This window comes from Mauremys mutica, chromosome 20 (genome assembly GCF_020497125.1).
Source record: "Mauremys mutica isolate MM-2020 ecotype Southern chromosome 20, ASM2049712v1, whole genome shotgun sequence".
NCBI lineage: Eukaryota > Metazoa > Chordata > Testudines > Geoemydidae > Mauremys > Mauremys mutica.
Window position 1 is genome coordinate 25,995,144 of NC_059091.1, and position 22,718 is coordinate 26,017,861.

Sequence of the window (22,718 nt, forward strand, 5' to 3'; positions counted from 1 at the left end):
TCTATCTCCCCCAGCTCTCTACGTTCCTCCCCGCAGCCCTTCTATCCCCGCCCCAGCTCTCTATGCTCCTCCTTCCGGCCCCTCTATCTCCCCCAGCTCTATGTTCCTCCCCCAGCCCTTCTATCCCCGCCCCAGCTCTCTATGTTCCTCCCCAGCCCTTCTATCCCCGCCCCAGCTCTCTATGCTCCTCCTTCCAGCCGCTCTATACCCCCCCGTCGCTCTGCTTTCCCCTCCAGCCGCTCTATACCCCTCCCCCCGGCGCTTGCTGCTCCTCTTTCTCTCCGGTCCCGGAGCTCCCCGCTTCTTCCTCTCTATGATCGTCTAGAGCCTGGGCGCCGCTCGGGCCCGCCCCTCGCGAGCGGAGCTCGGGCCGTTTCCGGGGAGGGGCCCAGGCTAGCGCGGGGGTAGAAGCCGCTGGAGCCTGACAAGGTACCGGGTCGGGGGAGTCGGAGCTCGGGAAAGGTTCGGGTGAGCGCCGTGTCCCCCGGGTTGGGGGCAGCGGGTAGATGTCAGGGGGCAGGCACAGGGCTGGGGATAGAGGTTGTAGGGCTGACCCCAGGGGCAGCGGGTAGATGTTGGGGGGCAGGCACAGGGCTGGGGATAGAGTTTGTAGGGCTGACCTCAGGGGCAGCGGGTAGATGTCGGGGGTAGGCACAGGGTTGGGGATAGAGGTTGTAGGGCTGACCCCAGCGGCAGCGGGTAGATGTCAGGGGGCTGGCACAGGTCTGGGGGTAGAGGTTGTAGGGCTGACCTAGGGACAGTGGGTAAATGTCAGAGGGCTGGGTACTGTAGTTGATACAGTACGGGGGGTAGAGGTCAGGGAGTAGGGTCAGTTCCTGTAGGGCTGGCTCTGTGGTGCTGCACATGGTGCCCCTGGGTGGCCTCTGTGGGGCTGGAGGGGTTTGAGTTTGAGGGTTGGGGTTTGGCGTGGTCCCTAGGGAATGGAGTATGGGGGTAGGTTCAGTAATCCAACTGTCATGATCCTAGGGAGGGGAGGAGAGGTGTGGGAGGGTTCTGACATAGTGTAGGGGGTGCGTGGATGGGGTTTGAGATTGTGAAGCAGTAGGGCTGGCATGGTGTCTAGAGGTGTGTGAGGTCTGAGGGGTGCTGACATACCCCCTAGTGGGGGGGTATAACCTGAAGGGGGTGACACAGTGGTGAAGGTGGGAGAGTTGGGAGGCATAGTTTCTGGATGGGGGGAGGGATAGCTCAGTGGTTTGAGCATTGGCCTGCTAAACCCAGGGTTGTGAGTTCAATCCTTGAGGGGGCCACTTAGGGATCTGGGGCAAAAATTGGTCCTGCTAGTGAAGGCAGGGGGCTGGACTCAATGACCTTTCAAGGTCCCTTCCAGTTCTAGGAGATTGGTATATCTCCAATTATTACCTTTACCTTTAAGTCTGAGAGATCCCATGTGGTGTCTAGGGGAGAGTGGTAAGATGCCTGAACGGTCTAGGGCAGTGACGGGTACCTGTGAGGAGAGGACCATACTAGGGATTAGCCCAGTGCCTATGATGGGCAAGAAGCATCCTGGAATGGTGTAAGCAGCCATGTGATGTCTGGATGATATTTCCCATTGGCAATGGAGAGGATTTTTCTCACATGTCCCTCTTACTCTGCCTCATGTAGATGCTGGAAACTTTCCCTTATTTCCCACCGCCAGTTGGAACTAATGCACCTCCCTGCTCCTCATTGCACTGGGGGATGGAATGGGTGCTACAATGGATTTTTTTTTCCTATTCATGGTACTACAAAAGTTCCTAGTGCTTTTTCAGTATAAGGAGGACACTTGCAACTCTGATACTGCTTTCTATTCAATAGATCGATCACTTGATGATTGCCTGTTCTGTTCATCCACTCTGAAGCACCTGGCATTGGCCACTGTCGGAAGATAGGATACTGGGCTAGATGGACCATTGGTCTGACCCAGTATGGCCATTCTTGCGTAAACCCTTGCCATCAATATATAGTGGAAATACATAAAATCTAAAAAAACACAAAAAAAATCCTACCTCAAGCAGAGTTTTTACCTTGAGAAGGGAGAAGTGCGAGCGATTCCATGGAGTCTAATAGGGATTTTGCTGTTGCTATTGACTTCACCTGAAAGGTGCTCAGTTACTGTGGTAGTGGGTGGCAATATAAAACACTAAGATAGACATGTTTCTGAGACTCCTTCATCATAAGATGATAGGAACACCAATGCCATCTCAAATTCATTGACTAATTGTCATCCACTTTTACCAAGTTTTAGACACATAGCAAATGTTTTGTTTGGTGAATGATTTTTGTCTTTTGGTAATTGAAATAAATATAATTAAATCCAGATTCTGTATCAAAATGTCCTCATTTAGTTTGTAAAACTGCTATTTCAAAGCTGTTTTGGGTTGTAATAATTTTGGCCTGTGGCTAAATGTCAGTTGGGTTTTTGCATGTCAGCCATCCAGAAAGAACTTGTGAATCTAAACACTTGCATAGTCCAGAAATTTGTGAGAAATAATGGAAGACTCATGTTCCCAGTTATCTTGCCACTTTCACTGTCAGTCACTAAGCTCATTTATAAATGAGAGTCCTGTGAACAATGTGATGGCTCTGTGCATCTGGTTTTTAGGATGTATCCCTGGATTTTTGTTTGTGGTCAGTTAGGGGGTCTGAGTCGAGTCTGGCAGTGATCATATTTATACTTCTCTCTCTTTCTAGAATGCACATGATTGGGGTTTGCACTGCTTCCCTGGGCTCACTTGGGCTTATGCGTTTTTTTGGTGTGCCCTGGTCATGGAGTCTGGCAGCCACACTGGGCATTTACATTGGCAGTGGAGGATGGAGGTTTCTCCGTATCATCTTTAAGACGGCTCTGAGGGATCTCTTGTAAGTTACTTTGTGGGCCTTCATCTTATTCTGTAATGTGTTGGTTTTGTGTTTCCATAAAATAACCTTTTCACTACTAACAATAAATCTGTATATATTTCAACTCTAACAACTTGCATTAGCAGCATAGCAGGGGAATTATGACCTAGAGTGTTGGAAATATACCTACGGAGACTATAATGTTCCTGGACCCTAGCTGAAACCTTTCCACCTTATAATTCCTGAAATGTTTGGAAAGGTGCTTGGAGTAAGAACTTATAATAAATTGGTTTTGTGTCATTAAGCTTGAATGTTTCAAGGTTTAATTTGCCGTTAGAGTGTTTTCTGTTTATTGTCTGTTCTTTATGTGAGGGGAAGTGAATTATGGCTTGAAAGATTTAGTTTATGTAGGAACACAGATAAGTTGAATGGCTCAGAATGAGGACTTGCATTAAGGAAATGTTCAGATTGTGAAATGTAACAAGAGGTTTGTAAAACATTTGTTAAAGTGTGTGGAAAGTGTTACAGAAGCAAAGTATCTTGTTCCTGCTAAAGTTTAAGGGACAGTCAGTCAAGTTTAAGTGTATAGATTTTAAAAAATAATTTGTGATTCAGACATCAGTCTCTAGTCTCTCCCCTACCTCCTGGGGCAGCCAGAGACTCTGTAATTAGTGTCTCACTTAGTTCTGTTCCTCTTGGGCTTCTGTGAGGGAACTCCTTTGTTCTAAAGGATTTAGGGCTCTTGTGATCACCAGAGACTGCCTAGCTTTACTGTGGCTGTCACTGGACTTTGAAGGACTGTTTCCTCCTGATTGCATGGCAAGTGAGGAATAATGGCAAAAAATAAATAGAGAGAATAAAGCTCCTTCAGAATGTGAAAAGGGTAGCTAACAAGTGAAAAGGCTTTTCTGTTCTGTCTCTGGCACAGCTCAGTATAGGGTCACCATGAAAGGCCAGCTCAGTCTCACAAAATGTCTGCAGCTTGTTTTTAAAACAACCCCATCCCCCATCCTATGGCTTTGCTGACCAGGGTTCCTGCTGTTGACAGTCATGGGGATGTAAGGCTTTTACAGTGCTTGTAATAAATAACCTTTCAACTTTTTGGGGCTTCTTGCAAACTCCTGTTGCACAGCTATTTCCTATTTGATGATAGAGAAAATACAGTCACCACCTTCCTCCCCTTTAGGAAAGTAGGGTCCAGGTGGGTATTCTTATTTGGGTGTAGTTGCTATGGTAGTATGTTTTAGCATATTTAATTCTCTGGCTATTGAGAAATTACAAATTGAGACAGACCATGAGTGTCTTCAACAGAAACAGAACAATGTAAGTGTGAAGAATCTAGAGTTAGATTTTAGGAAATGAATTCCTGCCCCATAACGGATGTAATAGAAACTAGAGAAATCAGAAAAGACCACTCCTTTCCTTGTGAGACTATTCCAGGGTCTAGTAGATTTCACAGTCTGTGGATTTTCAGTTACTCAGCCTAAATTTTCCCTCTGTTCATTTTATCCATTAACTTCTAGTTATGCTCCCTCATAAATCCTAAACAATCTCTTCCCTCCCCACCTTTAGTGTTTGCTTCCTCTAGTTATTTGTAGACTATTGTTTTATCCTCTCCCTCCCCCAGGGCCAGCTCTACTGTTTTTGCCGCCCCAAGCAGCACCTAATTGCCGCTGCAGAAGGCCGGGGCAGTCCGTGTGCCCTTAGGGCGACTCGCGCATTTCCGCGGCAGCTGAAGACAGAAGCTGCCACCGAATCGCCGCCGCCGCGGAAATGCGCGTGCCCCCTAACGGCACACGGACCGCCCTTGCCATCAGCGGCAGCAATTCGGCGGCGCGCTGCTTGGGGGCAAAAACACAGGGACTACCACCCCTTGCAGATTGCCGCCCCAAGCACCTGCTTGGGATGCTGGTGCCTGGAGCCTGCCCTGCCCTCCCCCACAGTCTTCATTTGGCAGCATCAAGAGACCATCTCTCACCATCATTCCTGGAACAGTTTAGGAGTTTGAATGGTAAGAAGATGCATATGAAGAGCAATACACTGGAGGTTTTTCTCTGACTAGAAACAACGTCCCCAATCACAATTGTATGGCTTTTCTACATGGGAAGTCTGCCTCTGTTCTGTTAAAGCTCAGAGTTAATGATACATGTCCAAGCTGTGGTTTTGTTTTTAAACTTTCTTTATGGAATTATGGAAATACTTTTATGTGTTCCAACAGGATCTGCAAATTACTGAGCTTATAACATAATACTAGGACATTGCAAAGCATGTTCTGGCAGGCAAGCATTGTTCTAAAACAAAATGTATTTGAAATTATTTCCTTGTTGAGAAAGCAAGCAAGCTCCCCGTTTTCCAGTCCCCCTAAATGAAATCCTTAAAATAAGGATCTGTAATATAGTCTCATCCATGTCTTCTGTCAACGTCTTTTTTTTTTTAATTTGGTTAAGGTATTCAAATTAAATTTGCTGTGGATTATGTGTGTGTGGGGTCTGTGTGTATCTAAGTGTGTAAAGAAGCTGGCTGTGATGCTCTCTGTCTCTCCAACATAACAGAAATATAGCCAGCAATCATTGTTCTGTGTGGGACAGCAGTGGTCCAGACTTCCAATTAGAGAACACTGCTTTAGCTGGCTCAGGCCAATAGCCTATGAGTCAGACTCCTCTGTGGAATGTGTATTTTTCTTTCTTTATGGAAGACTGGCCTTAGGATCCGGAGGCATCTCGGAGAGAAACTTTAGAGTCCCATTATGAACTCAGGCTTTGTCTACACTAGCACTTTTGTCAGCAAAACTTTTGTTGGTGAGGGGTGTGAAAAAACACACCCCTGACTGACATAAGTTACGCTGACAAAAGTGCTTGTGTGGACAGTGCTATGTCGGCAGGAGGCCGCTCATTGGGGTTGGTTTAATTATACTGGCAGGAGAGCTCTCCCCCGCTGTCAAAAAGTGGCTATGTGGGAGACCTTGCAGCGGTGCAGCTGTAGTGGTGCAGCTATAAGGTCTGTAGTGTAGACACAGCCTCAGTGTTTATCCTGATAAAAATCTCCCACTTTATTGGCGTCCAGCATAACAAAGAGAAATAGACAAAAATCAGACCTAAGAAGTCTTGGGGCTTGAGGCCAAATAAAACTGGTGCATAAATATATAATATGTTCCCATCAGCTGTAACAATAGAGATTTTTATTTTGTGCTGTTATGCATCCTTCTAATTTTGTAGGGATATTTCATGGCTCACTAGATTTTTGCCATCGCTAGATGAAGACTGAGAGGTCAGATATAGAGTGATCGCTTTGTGAAAAGTGTTCACCTATAGATGATATGGTGTTTGTCTTTTATAATTTTTCTGTGAGAGTTCATTCCAGAGTGTAGTGATTGTCTCATTTCACCCACATAGTTGTTGTTGGGGCATTTCGTGCACTGATCTCTCAGTCCTCATCCTCAAAGGAAACCTGCACAACACCTACAAAAGAGGAGCCTGGGAACTGAAATTTTTACTCTGCTAGACACCAAAAATCCTGGACTCAATAGACACACAGGATTTATGATTTATTACAACAATCTATAATCCAGTAACTTCCCCCCACCCCTTCCCCTCTATGACTGGAAAGGTGTTAGCTGGCCACTTCACCTTTAAAGGTCCCTTGAAGTGTGTTAACTCCGTATGCTAAACAAACTGTTCCACCTTGTGTTTAGCTATGACACTCTGAGTATGTTTCCCAGACCTGAGGAAGAGCTGTGTAAGCTTGAAAGCTTGTGTCTCTCACCAAAGAAGTTGGTCCAATAAAAGATATTACTTCTCCCACCTTGTCTCTCTGATTAGAGTCTATTCACTTTCACTTTGAAGTTGCAGGGGGCAGCAGAGGCCCAGAAACTGTAGGAACATGGCCGTGCACTGGGTCACATTTGTAAGTGCTGGACTATAAGGACTAGAAAAAAACTTGCTTTATTTAACAATAAACCTTAGATTCTGCAGAAATTAATAGATTGGGGCTCCCAACTCTTCAGGGACAAATCCCGCCCCCCACTCCTGGTGAGCGAGTGAAATTTTCAAGCTGCGTACAACAGTGTAGAAGCATGAGTCAAAATATATCAGACTGTATGTTAAACCATGAGTTCATTCCAGAGTTGTACTTTCTGTTGGAATTATGACTTTCCTCTCCTTGCTGCAGTGGCCTCTCGGTGCTGATACGAGTCAAGTATGAGTTGCGAAAGCATCAGCGAACCAAAAACACTATTCCAAAGATCTTCCACGATGTTGTCCGCAGACACCCTGACAAAGTGGCTCTGATCTATGAGGCCAATGATGAGAAATGGACATTCCGGCAGCTGGATGAGTATTCCAATGCCGTAGCTAACTTCTTCTACCAGCAGGGGTTCCGTCTGGGTGATGTCATTGCCATCTTCATGGAGAGCCGTCCCGAGTTCGTGGGCCTCTGGCTTGGGATGGCAAAAGTTGGTATTGAGGCAGCTCTCATTAACTTCAATTTGCGTCTGGATTCTTTGGTTTACTGTGTGACAACCTCAGGGGCAAAGGCTGTGATCTTTGGAGGAGAGCTGGCTGCAGGTGAGACACCTGAGAGTTGGCACACATTAAGGACTAACTCCTGAAGTTCTTTCTTAGTCCTGATTGAGGCAAGCTCTCACTGAAGTTAGTAGTAGTTCTGAATAAGGACTTAGGGCATGTTTCTTAGAAAGGTTCCTTTCCTCCCTCATTTGGGTTTCACTGGGAACAGAATGGGAGAACTGAGTCACTGCTGATCAGTTACTAAAGGGGGAGAAGTCTGTAACATGATGGATATGAGTAGTATTGTGGATAGGGTGACCAGATGTCCCATTTTTAAAGGGACTGTCTGTTTTTTTTTTTGACTTTTTCTTATATAGGCACCTATTATCCCCCACCCCCTGTCCCTTTTTTTCACAGTTGCTATCTGGTCACCCTAATTGTGGGTAGCTACAAATATTACTTATGCTCTTATGTCAGTGTCTTCCTGGTATTGAATTGCCCAGAACTGAGTTCATTAGTTAGGTGCGGTCCCCTTGGAGTTGTAAAGAGGATTAGAAACTCCGCACGCCAGGAGTTCTGCATCTGTGCACAGAGAGAAAAGGAAGGTTATCTGTAATGTTAGGTGTATTCATTTCCTATCCTGTTGTGTTTTTATAATCTCTGATTAACTTCACATTGTGTGTCCTCTACGCCAGTGATTCTCAAGTGCAGCACCAAGGACTTCGTATGCGGCCTCCATGACTTTTGGGGGCATGCAGCAAGAAACTTAAAAAAAAAAAAAAATACTTCGACATACTTCATAATAACTGTGTAACTTTTGTGGTATTAATAGTACGTACTCTTTACATTAAAAAGATTTATTATTTTATTTATGTGACACTTCCAAATAATCACATGATTAGAGTATCACTAGTATAATTTTAACTGTCAAAAACTGCAGTCATTGTGAATTTGCAGTGGCTGCACATGCAGTCACAGCAAAAATTCATTTGAGAACCACTGCTCTACACAATGAGTTTGTGTATGGACTGGACACTGTTCTTTATATTGGACATGGTGCATTATATTGCTGTTGAACTAAACTTTCTTCCACAGTTTATTAACATATCTAATTTGGGGATTCTGAATGCGTCTTTGAACCACTGGCTTTGAAATCCTTCTAGATTGCTGAGCTGCAGCTCATGCAACAAAAATGGACAAAAAAAATAAATTTGCCTAAATTTGCTGTAAAGTATCATGTTGGATCTAGGATACCAAGGTCATGATAATTTGAGTGTTACTGAAATATTGAGATACCTATCCAAGTAAGTCTCTGGCTTTTCTGGTCTTGGCATTGCAGATGTCTTATTAGATGCAAAGAAAGAATAAGTCAGTATTGGCAATGTTGTTATTGTGGCCCAGAGTATTATGCATGTTGTAACCGAGGTAGTTGTGTTTTGCAGCAATATCTGAAGTGAATGGGATGCTGGGCAAGAACATGGTGAAGTTCTGCTCTGGAGATTTTAACCCAGACTCTGTCCCTGTGGAGACTAAATACCTTGATCCTCTTCTGAGTACTGCATCAAAATCTCCTCCAGATCAGATTGCAGCCAAAGGTTTAGATGGTAAGTTTCTCAGTGAGCTTATTTTCCTGTGATAAATGTATAAGTGTGAGACCTGGAACTTCTTTTGGGACATGGTAATGACTGAATGGGCAACTAAGCAAGCAGTGAAGGAGAGAGTAATCCTAACCCAACTTTGAACCACCTTGTATAAAAGAGAAAAGTGAGGCTAAAAGTTGGCAAAAGGCAGCATCCTAACTTCTATATATTCTGGGTGAATATCTGTCACTGGAGTTGATTGGCTTCCTAAGGTTTCCTAGGTTTAGAGCAGGGGTCAGCAACCTTTCAGAAGTGCTGTGCCGAGTCTTCATTTATTTGCTCTAATTTAAGGTTTCATGTGCCGGTACTACATTTTAATGTTTTTAGAAGGTCTCTTTCCATAAGTCTATAATATATAACCAAACTATTGTTGTATGTAAAGTAAATAAGGATTTTAAAATGTTTAAGAAGCTTCCTTTAAAATTAAATTAAAATGCAGAGCCCCCGGACCGGTGGCCAGGACCCAGGCAGTGTGAGTGCCACTGAAAATCAGCTCGCATGCCGCAGGTTGCCTACCCCTGGTTTAGAGAATGGATATATCTTACTAACTGAGGGAAGGAGAGTGCTGTTGCCCATGACCCTCAACTCCAATCACTATTACTGGTACCAGATGAAAGAGGAAGGACTTGGTGGGTGTGTGTGTGTGTGTGTGTGTGTGTGTGTGAACCCAAGAGAAACCAGATGAGTAGCCTGCTCGTATTTAGGAAAGGTGAAGAAGGGTTTTCCTGTTTATAGCAATTCCCTCAATTTTCCCCAAATACGTAGGCTGTGTGGTTTGTTTTCATTACTAATGACCTCACCCCTCTCTCTTTTTTTATTTTACTTGTGGAGAAGAGGAGAAAAGAAAGGAAGGGAACTGGCTAGATAGTAGTGTTTCATGTTTAATAGAATCAGAAATAGGCTATATTACACCTGTGAGATGAGTAACACTGTTGGTGAGTGTGTCCTCCCATTTTAGTAACTGTTACTGTAGGACAGTGGTTCCCAAACTGGGGTTCGTGAAATGTTACAGGGGGTTCTCTGGAAAAAATTCCCTAATGGCGGACAGAGCTGTCCCTAGGGACCCTGGGCAGCACAGGGCCAGCAGCCTGGACTTCCAAGAGCTAAGCAGATCAAAGCAAGCATATCTCTTGCACTGATATTTAAACTTCAAGACTCCTTATAAGAAATGGAAAGGGAGGTGGGTATTTTTTGCTGTTTTTAGAATTAAATACTCAGCTAGTATTGTTTTTTAAATTATTATGAAGAACAAGTTTAAGCTTTGTTGTAACATGTGTTGTTTGCCTGAACTGCTCAAGACCTGAATACTTATGTAGGAGGAACTCTTTGAGTTGGCTTCTTAAATACCTTCATGCTGTTTCACATCTGATACTCCTAGATGAAACAGAGGAGCCTTGTCTTATAACAGACTTATTCAAAGTGATACAAGCTATGAAAGTGAGATCTTGGAAGAGTGTTGCCATTTTAATAATGTAATAAAAATACTGTAATGATTAATAAGTGATAATAAATAGTGTGTAATAAGCATGTCATAAAAACAAATTTTATATTTCCAAGATCACTGCTTTTATAATTTATACTCAGGTAAAGGAGAAAATCCCTGGAAATATTAATTTTTAGGAGTGGGTTCGTGAGACTTAACATTTTAGTGAAAGAGGTTCACAAGTTGTTAAAGTCTGGGAACCACTGCTTTAGGATCAATAACTCCTGCTGCATGGAGAAACTTGATGCTTTGTAATGCAAGCTTGCTGGATTCTTTACAAAATCTCAAAAATCTTGCTCTGTGCTCTTCTCTTCCTCCTCACAGTGTAGCTTGCCTTAGACACCCCCACCCCTGTTTGAAGTGACTTTTCCTCTAGATTCATCTCCCCAGTAAAAATAACAGGAGTACTTGCAGAAACTGCATGCATCCGATGCAGTGGGTTTTAGCCCACAAAAGCTTATGCTCAAATAAATGTGTTAGTCTCTAAGGTGCCACAAGTCCTCCTGTTGTTTTTGCGGATACAGACTAACATGGCTGCTACTCTGAAATCTCCCCAGTAGCGTCTGAGTCAGGCAGCTGGCCTAATTCCAAGGCGATTTGGAGAAGGGAGAAGAAAAGTGCATGCCCTTAGGGCCCTGCATTCTTGATTCAAAGATTAGAATTGGGGCTGCCTTTCACCCTCTGTTTTTATGGGTGAAGTTTACTAACATCAAGGTTTCTCTTTGCGAGGGTTGTAATGTGGCTTCTGTGCCAACCATATCAGTTTACCCTCTCCTGTGCCAGCACTAGATCAAAGCAGTCACTCGTGATCAGCAGATCACTGATAGGAGCAAAGCTAAAACCTAGCCCTGCACAGAAAAAGGGATTAAACAGCTGAAGAGAATCTGTCATATGCCTGGCTCATGTTTTTGTTCTCCAGATCGGCTCTTCTATATCTACACATCTGGCACGACAGGAATGCCAAAGGCTGCCATTGTTGTGCACAGCAGGTGAGGAGCTGAAGAGAAGCTGCTCTTCATTCAGTGATACTCAGGCTATGGCTACACCTGCAGATGTAGCACCGGGAGTTAAACCAGCCCTCGGAGACAGCAGCTGGGAAAGCGCTGCCGTGTGTTCACGCTGTCAGCTGCAAGCGCAGCGGCGTGGCCACATTAACAGCTCTTGCAGCGCCACCAAGAGCAGTGCATTGTGGTAGCTATCCCAGTGTGCAAGTGGCTGCAGCGTGCTTTTTCAAATGGAGGGGATGGGGTGGAGTGTGTATTGGGGGGGAGAGTGTGTGTTTTGAGGGGCAGAGTGTGTGTCAGCATGCTGTCTTGTAAGTTCAAACAGCGGCAGGGGGAAGGGGGAAATCCCGACATCAGCCGCCATCCTCTGTCTGTCTCTCTCTTTCTCTCTCTCTCACACACCCACACACCCACACACCCCTACCTCTGCAGTAAGAGCATTCCACAATAATGGTTTGCTTTGTGTCTCGGAGCAGATAAGCATGCTGGCTGTCAGAAACGGAGCTTTGAAAGGGGATATATGCATGCCTGCAGCTGAGTTCAAAACAATGACCAGAGTGGCCACTTGACTTCAAGGGATTATGGGACGTTTCTGGAGGCGAATCACAGTGCAGTAATGCAATACGTCATCCACACTGACACCCTGGCGTTTCAGCCAGGGTGCAGCAAGCTCTATGCCTCTCGTGGAGGTGTATTACCAGGGGTGTTTCAGCCACGGAGTCCAGGCGCTCTACGTGCCTTGCCAGTGTGGACACTTCAGGAGTTAGGGCGCCCACAGCTGATTTAATGCACTCTAACTTGCAAGTGTAGCCAAGTGCTGTGTTCATTTCCATTTCCTAACATCCCTTGTGTTCTTGCAGGTACTACCGCATAGCTGCCTTTGGGTACTATGCCTACAGAATGTGCCCTGAGGATATCCTCTACAACTGCCTGCCACTCTATCACTCAGCAGGTATACTTCCTCCTCAGGAAGCAAAGGTTCACAGTATTGCTGCCTATCCCAGTGCTTCTGGTGCTGTTGAGGACCTTCAAGTACTGTTGTAAATGAATTTATCCAAAGTGATTGAAGCCAGAGCCAGCACTGATATCCTGCCCTGCTTTGTCTTCCAGGTAACATCATGGGAGTCGGCCAGTGTCTAATCCATGGCCTCACTGTGGTGATCAGGAAGAAGTTCTCAGCCAGTCGCTTTTGGGATGATTGTACAAAATATAAATGCACAGTAAGCAGTGTCCTGAATTCTGCCATGTCTCTGCAGCCTGGAGTATATGGGAGCAAATTAATTTGGGCAGTGGGATTATTTCTAGCTTCAGCAGGGAATCTTCAGGTATCAGCTCTGACTTTTCCCTGTCATCCACCTCAAGTTTTCAACTGCAAGCCCTCTTACTTCTCCAACTAGCATCACACCTCAGCTCCACCCCTCCCCCTGAGACTTTAGACTGTAAGCCCTTCATTGCCAAATCTGTGTTGCTTCCGGGTCCTGATGATTACAGGCAACAAAGACAAGAAGTGGAATCTGGGTTTCCCACCTGATAATATAGAGTATGCTTACTAACCCGCTGGACTAACATCAATCAGTCTAACATCTTTAGCCAGTCCATTCCTAAATGAGCAAAAGAGGAATATCAGGAAATATGGTGCATAGAGATGAAGTGTGAAGTTCAGGGGCAGAATTTACCAATTCCAATTATCTTAACTTGCCACTGGAGTTTTATCTATAGTCCTGTTAAAATACAACATAGAAAAATGAATTATCAGATTCATAACCTCCATATGGCTATAAAACATGAGCACAACAGTAGTCTCTTCCCAGCCCTAACACCTCTGACTTTTGCAATAATGCAATTAATAATACACACCTGTAGTAACTTCAAACATTCTTTGGAGCTAGACAGTCAGAGAATGGGTTGCTGGCACATGAAGAAGAGGAGTCATCTGGAATCTCTCAGCTCTTGGAGGGTTTCTTACTTGACAGAAAGCCTGTTCCAGATGTCTATTTTGGGTTCTGTGTGGAAGCTTGAGAGAGAAGATAAATCCTGGCTTTAAACACAACTGTCTCTCTTCTAATAGCAGGCAGATTTGCTACAGGAGGATCTTCTGCTTGATATGTAGCATGACAGGCACAATACGGGGAGGACTGGACTGATCACACGTCTTCTTTCTCCTTCCCCCATTGGCATTGCTGTTATGTATCTCAGAGGATGGTATTGAAAGTTCTGTGTATGTTGCCCATGGATCCAGATGCTTGTTCTGAACCACTTTTAACTGTATTCTGACCCCCAAAAAGCAGCATTCCCATAAGCCCCTGCTCTTAAAAAGACCTTATGATTAGGAGCAGCCCATTTTTGGACAGGCATGAGCTTCGCTGGGGTTCAGGATAACAACTGTAGGGGAGAAGCAGAACAGGTTCCTCCAGGGGTGAGGAGAGAGGGGCTTATCTGAGATCCTCTGATGCAAACTATGGTTAGAGGAAGCAGAACAGGACTTTCTGGGATGAGGCCAGCCAGGACTGCTCAGCAGCAGCTGCAAGAAGGGGAGGTATGTGCAGGGTCTTTGGACACCAGTATTGTCAGCACACTGCACTTTATTTGAACTCTGGGTATTATTTCCCCTCTGCTGATTGGCTGTTGGTCCAACCTCCATTCCCCACCCTTCTTGGCAGTCCCTTTACTACCAGCCTTGCCACTTCCCCACCCTCTGTGCTCTTCTCCATCCTTACCTCCCTACCACACATTATCCCCTTTCCTTCCATTTCTGTATGGCCTTAGCCATATTAACTCCTTTCCTTGCTCCACACCATGACCCATAATAAATATTCAGGAAATGGCACTAGCACTGTGCCCCCATCACCTCAGTCACTTTGTTTGCATGCAGTACCCCTCTCCTCACTCCTTGTCTTCTTCTGTCTTGAGAGTGTAAGCACTTTGGGGCACGGGCTGTTATTTTATATTTGTGCAGTACCCAGCAGAAGGATACCCAATTGTGATTAAGGTTTCTGGGCATTACCACAATAAATTTAATAATGGAGGTGCTGAGATAGTGGCATTATTTATGGGATTACCTATGTTTCAGCTGTTCCCAGGGCATCATAAAGGTCTCCTGGAGACTGATCTATATTTGTTTGCTTCCTCAGATTATTCAATATATTGGGGAGATCTGTAGGTATCTTCTGAACCAGCCAGTACGGGAGGCAGAAGCACAACATCACGTGCGACTTGCAGTGGGAAATGGATTGAGACCCACAATATGGGAAGACTTTACAAGGCGCTTCAGAATTAAACAGATTGGGGAGTTCTATGGAGCCACAGAGTGTAATTGCAGCATTGCTAACTTGGATGGAAAGGTACGCAGTGGGTGGCTACAGTGCAAGGGGAGAAATATATAGTAAGAGGGATGCGGTACAGAGGGAGATGTACCTTCTGCCTGTTTTCTTGGCTGCTCTGCGCAATGTCTTTTGGGACCCTATCACTGGGCTGCAGGGAGCTAAATCTGTGATAGTTTTTGTCTGCGCCACTTTACAGGACAGATTCTCATCTTTGTGGTGGTGGGGGATGATTTCCTTTTTTAATAGGAAATGATTAGAAAATTCCCACCCACACCTTTTTTAGGAGAAGGTAGACAGCCAGATATAACAAGGAACAGGCAACTCAGAGGCTAAATGATTCATTTTAGCCCTTCACTTCCTCATGTGTCTTGGGCCATCTCTTGAAAGGTTGGAGCCTGTGGTTTCAACAGCCGGATTTTGCCCAATGTTTATCCCATTCGCTTGGTGAAGGTAAATGAAAACACCATGGAGCTGATCCGTGACTCCAGCGGGCTCTGCATCCCCTGCTGCCCAGGTAAATGTTACTGTGTACACCAAGTTCTCGAAGCTTTAACTGTTCTACAAGAATACCAAATGGGCATTAGCTGGTTCAAGGAACGAGTGATGGGATATGAAGCCTTTCACTTCCAGGTCTCTGCTTCAAAAGTAGCCCAGCTCAACAAAATATATCGTACAGCAATATAGTAATCTGCATTAAGTAAGTCTGTGTTGCAAAAACTGCCAGCACAATGGCCAATCTTGTTAGCAGTTGTGATCTCATGGGGTCTTGTTCTGTTTTTTCTAGGGGAGCCAGGCCTTCTTGTGGGTAGAATAAACCAGCAGGACCCCTTGCGCAGGTTTGATGGCTATGTCAATGAGAGTGCCACCAATAAGAAGATTGCATGCAATGTGTTCCAAAAAGGGGACCGGGCATACCTTTCAGGTACTGTCAGAACAAGTGCTGGCTTCATCAGTTGTTCGACACAGATATGTTTCAGTCACTGGACAGGGGAAATGACTCTTAGAGCTTCCGGGGTTTAATCAGCTCTTTGTAGAGGCTGACAAGAAATCTCATCTTAGGGTTTTGTTCTGCTGCCATCTGCGTCGTATTCTAGATTCAATATAGAATGTATGAACTAGAAACAGAAAACCCATAGAGATGGATTCTCTCTACCCCACCCCTTATTGCTTTAGCTTTTCTCTCTCGTTTCTTTCCCTCATCCTGTTACAGCTGCAGATCCTGTAGGCACTGGGGAAATGGCCACTGATTTAGCTCCACACCCTTGGGAGGTAGGTAGGAATAGTCTTCTCTTTAACTGCATGTGCTGAACCTAGATGGCATATTCAAGGGCTGAAAGGCAGGGCCTAGCGCTGCTTAATCAAGTACTGAGATTGTTTGTGGCTTCTCTCCCCTGCAGGAGATGTGTTAGTGATGGATGAACTTGGTTACATGTACTTCAAAGACCGTAGTGGGGACACATTTCGGTGGCGAGGGGAAAATGTCTCCACCACAGAAGTAGAGGGAATCCTGAGTCACATCCTCAGTCAAACGGATGTTGCAGTGTATGGAGTAGAGGTACCAGGTAACTAGAGACCTAGAACTCCCAAGATTCAGGGGGGAGGCAAGTCAAGCAGATACACAAATTTGTATCTTATTCCCTGGGACAATAGCTCAGTGGCTTGAGCATTGGCCTGCTAAACCCAGGGTTGTGAGTTCAATCCTTGAGGGGGCCATTTGGGGCAAAAATATTTCTGGGGATTGGTCCTGCTTTGAGCAGGGGGTTGGACTAGATGACCTCCTGAGGTCCCTTCTGACCCTGATATTCTATTATTCTAATTTGAAATTGGCCATCTTTGCTGGAGTAGGGTGCCCCAAAATGGGGGAAGGTAGGCGGGGCAACAGAGTGGTCTGATTTTGCCAGCACTCATCGTGAGCAGTGAAATGAAGGCCCCAGGGATAATTCACTAATCAGTACTTGTAACTTATGCTGCTGTTGGTGAGATCCGTACACATGGGGAAAGGTGTGATCATTAGTGGTTGAATCCAACTAAGAAGTAATGTCTGGGTGCCCGGAGAGCTCTGATCTCCAGATAATCCAGCTCAGTGTTGGAGTATTTAGTGCATGCTTTCCACCTTGGTTTATAATGACTTATTCTTAAAAAGAAAGGTCTTGTTTAAGGATGAGAAATAGGAAGGAGGAGACTCGTATGTTTAATGTCTCTGCCTATTTATAGTTTGTGCTCAGCAGAAATTCTTGGTGAAAGTAATCTTCAGGATTCCATGGAGACTCCTGTTTGATTCCATACAGGAACATGCATCTTGGTATAATCCCCAGGGGAGTGGGGATGGGGTTGGAGGGATGCTTGTCCCTGGGCTCACTTTGGGAGCTGCCACTTCAATGCTGTACCTCCCAATAGCTGTCAGTCATGAAGCCTGGGTCTCTGCTGTGAGGAACTGATACAGAACAAAATGATCTTTTATAGAACATAAATAAATGGCTCTTAAATTCTCTGGGCACAAATAAAGGGTCTGGAGAAAGCTACATTGAGCAAGAGGAATAAAGTCCCTTTATGAAAAGGGAAACTGTTTCAAGCAAGTGTCTGGTTGGAAAGTTCCCATTAAATGGCAGTTCAGTCTCCTTGGTTTTATCGCAAACTGAGTCTGGGTGGAAGAGGAAGCTTAACAAGATGGAGTTGGATTAGCTTTCTGAGATAAGGACATTGTGACCTTACCTTTGACTGAGGAGGGCTGGAAGTGGTTTCCTTCCAAGTCCATCAGAATAGCAAGGAGTTCCCTACCACAATGGTTAAAGCATGGTACCTCTTCCATGCTGCCCTCACTTGCAACTGAGGGAGAGAAGGGTAAAGTTCAGGTGGGTATCTGTATTTACACCTGTACCAAGTGTCTAAAGTCCAATCCAGCACCATTCTCTCTGTCCTGTACACTCTGTGAGTTCTGCTGTTTTATTTCAGGGGTTGAAGGGAAAGCTGGAATGGCAGCAATAGCAGATCCAAAAGCGAAACTGAGTCCTAATGCTTTGTATCAGGAGCTACAGAAGGTGCTGCCTCCCTATGCACGGCCCATCTTTCTTCGTCTCCTGCCTCAAGTTGACACCACAGGTACTGATGGGTCACTTGCAAGTTCTTTTCTTGTTAGCAATGCATGTGTCAGTAACCTTCAGACCCCAGAGCTCAGCTCAAACTTGGAAAGTGTCAAAGTTGCCACTTGCTTAATTGTGCTGTGTAGCGATAAGAAACCTGCATTTAGGTCAGATGGTTTTATTTGGAGTTAATTGGCTGCTGCCATGTGTCTGTCTGTCTTTCTTTCTTTCATGGATTACTTGTGATTCTGCTGGATTTTGCACATGAGTGAAATAATGTCTGTAGTTGAATTTTATACAGCAGAATAACTGGACCAAGGCCATTAACTGAAGAGACCTTGGCAGAGGAAACGATTTTTGTGCTTTCTAACACTTGTTCTGAGTTCAGTGCTGTGGTGTAGGCCAGCTCTATATTTGGGTCAGTGGGAGCCTTTTGCCAGCAGTAGAGCGCTTGGGAATATAAATGTAGCTATCTGTCAAACAATCTAAAGTGTCCTTGTTATCTGCTGAAGGAATTTCAACACACACTGGGGCTCTCGCAACCCCCTCGCTCAGTGATACTCAGACTGCTGCTCGTGAGCTGCAAGTGGCTCTTTAAGCTCTTGCCAGCACATTAAAACACACTGTGATTTTAATTATTAGCCAGTCAGGATGCTTTTACTATGTTATTAACCAACTAAGTTATTAACTTATTTTCTGTGAGAATAACATATATACACACATACATACCCGGGGTGGCCAAACTTACTGACACTCCGAGCCGCATGCGATAATCTTCAGAAGTTGGAGAACTGGGCTTCAGCCCCATGGGGCGCACCTGCCAAGGCTCGGGGCTTCAGCCCTGCGCCTGCTGAAACCCTAAGCCCTGGCAGGTGCCTCCTGTGGGAAGAAGCCCTGAGACACCCCCCCCTCCCCTCCCCCAACCTAGTCTGGTAAGTGGAGAATGGAGTGAGGGTGTGGAGAGCTCTGTGAGCCGCACTTTAACTGTAGAAGAATTGCATGAGGCTCCCAAGCCATGGTTTGGCCACCTCGCTATATACACTAAATATTTCCATTGTCATACTGTTTAAATATGACTAGTACTATAGTAAATGAAACAATGAATTCACACGACTGTGGCTCTTTTGGGAAATATTGATCGCTAATTTGGCTCCTGAACCACTGAGGTCTAATTGCCCTAGCCACTCCATCTTGCACAGAATATTTAATACCTGATCATTTGCCCTCATTTATGCTGGAGATTTTGCAAACATTCACACTTTCTCATATGGTGAATAACTGCCTGGCCAGCTGATTAAACAGCTTTAGAGGTGGCTGTTGTCTCTTTTCCAGGAGGATTCTTTTTTAGTCTTCTGAAGAAGTGGAAACAAGAAATTACATAGCTCACACATAGTAAATATCAACTAACTGTAGATGGCAGAAATGACAAACCAGTATGACACAAGATCTATAACTGAGGTGAAATAGTTACAAACCTGAATAAGAGCCTTTATTGATTATTAGACAGAAGCTACATGAACTTTCAAACTGAAAATTAAATGGCAGAAATTTCACCACTGTGCAGCAACTACCAGATGCATCAAAAGGCTGATCTTCCTGGTGCATCTCAGCCTTATTCTAAGGGATGTGCTGTCAGTCGTTGCAGCCAGGAAGATGTCGGTTAGATTTTCAACATGACAGCTAAAGACTGACGTAATTAAAGCATCAGGGTTCCCACCTCCACTCTTTCCACACACCATAATCTCTAAAGCAGCAAATAGGTTTAACTGAGCCACTGAACTTCTCAAAACTTTGCCAGTTGGATTCAGTGCTATAGACAGCACTTACAGGAATGCAAATATTACATTTTTACAACACCTGCAATATATTGCACGTTGCATCATGAAGTCTTTTTACAAACGTGAACAATGCCTCACAGTGTCCCTGTAATGAAGATCTGAGCTATAGCAGTGGTCCCCAAACTTTTTTGTCTGCGTGCCCCTCCCCTTACCAAGTCGTGGTCCCCCCCCACCCCAGGTTGGGAGCGAGGCCTTGGCCAGGAGTATGGCCAGTGCTGCAGCTGGGGCCTCTGCTGGGGGCCTGCAGCCAGGGGCCCACAGCTGGGAGCCAGGGCCAGATCTGCCGCTGGGGCCAGAGTGGAGCTGGGGGCAGAGCGGAGCTGGGTGGCGCTCCCTTCCCACCCACTGTGGGGGCTGGCCCAGGCTCCACCATACCATCCCCCCAAACATTCCTCAGTGTCCCCCTCAGGGGTGCATGCCCCACAGTTTGGTGACCACTGGCTTAGGTCAAGAACACATTGCACAATTGAAATTGCACAGATCCTGTACTGTCAGAGGTTGGTGGAGAAAGGAGAAACAAAACCTATGGTGTTTGTAGCACATATACCATGAATGGATTGTGATTGCTTTTGTACTGATCCCAAGGGATCTAGGGCCTGATTCATCCTGTCTCATACCAGCCAGTGGAGTTATTTTTGTTCAATGGTGGTGAGAAGTATCTGGCTTCTAGGTTTAACACCAATAACAAGTAGTGTGTTGGTTCAGATTTATCTTCCTAACTCCGTTTCCACGGGTTTCCAGCTCTGAACATTTTCACTTTAGTGTTTTCTTTCTCTTTTCCAAGGCACATTCAAAATCCAGAAAACCCGTTTACAGAGAGAAGGATTTGACCCTCATCAAACATCAGACCGGTTATATTTTCTCGATCTAAAGTTGGGAAAATATGTTCCATTGGATGAATGCCTCTTTGAGAGGATCCGTGCCAGAAAGGTCGCTCTGTGATCTGATCTCTGTGTCTTGCAGGAAACGCTGCTGACTAGCTTAAGGAGGGACCCTGCCTGTGAAAGTGAGGGATTCCTGCTAGATAAATAGTGCAAGGTCCTCGTGCAATGCATCGGCAACTGTGACAAATTCATTGGGCTGTAGGACGTTGTCCTCACATGTCTTAAGCACATTAATTTGTGACCTATTCCTATCCTGGGCATAGACATGCCATTTCTCTACTGTTCTGTGTCTAGAGATTTTTTTTTCTCTTTGTAACCACTACAAACTGAGGGACTCTGTGCAACATGGGAGGTGTTTATGGTCTGAATTATTTATTGTAACATCCTGAGGATGTAACTGAACAGAAATGCTATGCCCTGAGCAGGTTTCCTTCTGCTTTCTCTTTCAACGTTATGTTGCTATCTATAGACCTTTAGTTAGTAGCATGTTTGCTTCAGGTAGAGCATTTGATTGTCCCACCTCACATTTCTTTTTCTTAACTACACATCTAAGATTCGCTGTAGTGGGAAGTCTTTGCTCTGAAGTGTCTGTCATTCATTTACCTAAGGTATTCTGTTTGTGCAATGGGGCCTAGCACAATGGGGTCCTGGTCGATGACTGGGGCTCTAGGCATTATGATAATAAATAATAATAGGATTGGGAATTAATCAGATTGTTGACCACTGGAGTGCAGTCTCTATGAATCTTCACAAACTGTGGTCTGCAGAATAAACAGGTTGTTAATTCACTGAAGGAAGTCAATTGGGTGTAAATGGCTAAAAAGCATAATTAGGGGCACAGGGCCACTGCCTAGGGACATTGTTCACTGGCATAATGTATTTAAACTTGTTACTGGCCTACGCGACGAGGTAAATAGCTGGACTTGACAGAGGAGTCACATGGGAATGTTATACCTTTTCATGCTAATGTGAGGTCTTAGGAAATGTTAATTTTAATGCTGCTGTGTATTTTCTTTAATTTTATTTTTATATTTACTGGTGGTTTTCATCTTTAAATTGTGCTGCCATCTGCTGGAAATTAGTGGCAATTGTTGAACACCAAGGAAGGCCACATATGATAAGACAAATAGGAACATCATAATTTTAATGTCTACTCCAACCTCCATTAGAATTTTATCTTCTGTTTTTTAATGTGGGCAAATCCATTAACAGACACTTCCGGATGTACTTGTTTTCCTGGTGCTTTTGCCACTATTAGAACTAAATGTAACTCTTAAAATTAGAGAATTAAAGGGTTTGACCTTCACAGGTGTGTGTGCATGCTGTGCTTCCACCTGTCCTAACAATGGATTATTTTCTCATTTTAATTGTGTAGTCCTGAGCAGCTGGTCATTCCCTTGTTTTGGAGGCATTTGAATTTACCATATCCGGTAATGGCAGCTACTGCTGGTGTATCCAGCCATGTGATGCCTTAAGGAACTTTCAGTGGACTAGTACTTTTTATGCAATTTATACTGGAAGGACCATATTCTGTTGCACCCTGTTCAGCAGTTCCAGTTCAATTACAGCACTTCAATGACACTACATGGAGCATAAGAAAAAAATTCATTCTACCCTTTCTCTGGTGGAGTTAATGCTTCATCTAAAATATTTTTATAAAGTTTTGCGGATGCTTTTGAAACACATTGTTTTAATGTTTAATGCACTCAAGAAACTGGACCTTATCAGTAGTTTAAATACTGATTTTTTTTTTTAAATCTGGAATGTGCCTTTTATCAGGACAGACATTGAAGAAAGTCATTCATGGTAAGAATGAACCTAGTTAACTGGAACTATAATATACTCAAAAACAAAATGAGAGAGTCTGCAGCTTGTGAACTGAACTCACCAGCCACCGGCTATCACTTTAAATATACTAAAGTTTCTTGTAGTTTAAAGGATGTCATGGATTGACTAATTAAACTTTTAAAACAAAATAGTTTTCAAACTGATCACTATATTGTCTATTATTTGTTTTTACCAAACTCAGAAATAAAAACAAACACATTAAAACAAACTTAGAATCAGTGTAACTTTAATTTATTTCCATTTGGTGTGATGGGCTCTTCTGTACTAGAAAATCC

The 22,718-nt window shown here is 44.4% G+C and overlaps 1 protein-coding gene across 2 annotated transcripts; it reads left to right on the top strand.

Annotated features, from left to right (window-relative positions):
* Positions 1-194: 194 nt before the first annotated feature.
* On the top strand, positions 195-22,649 carry SLC27A1 (solute carrier family 27 member 1). 2 transcript variants are annotated; one of them, XM_044994954.1, is made up of 13 exons: positions 195-429; positions 2,695-2,862; positions 7,009-7,403; positions 8,786-8,947; positions 11,386-11,455; positions 12,331-12,422; positions 12,581-12,690; positions 14,602-14,811; positions 15,181-15,307; positions 15,578-15,715; positions 16,191-16,355; positions 17,746-17,892; positions 20,496-22,649. In XM_044994954.1, the coding sequence occupies exons 2-13, from the start codon at positions 2,696-2,698 to the stop codon at positions 20,651-20,653; spliced, it is 1,941 nt and encodes a 646-aa protein (XP_044850889.1). In that variant the 5' UTR covers positions 195-429; position 2,695; the 3' UTR covers positions 20,654-22,649. The 2 variants fall into 2 exon arrangements, with proteins under 2 accessions (XP_044850889.1, XP_044850890.1); XM_044994955.1 differs by having other exon boundaries at positions 415-468.
* Positions 22,650-22,718: the final 69 nt, after the last annotated feature.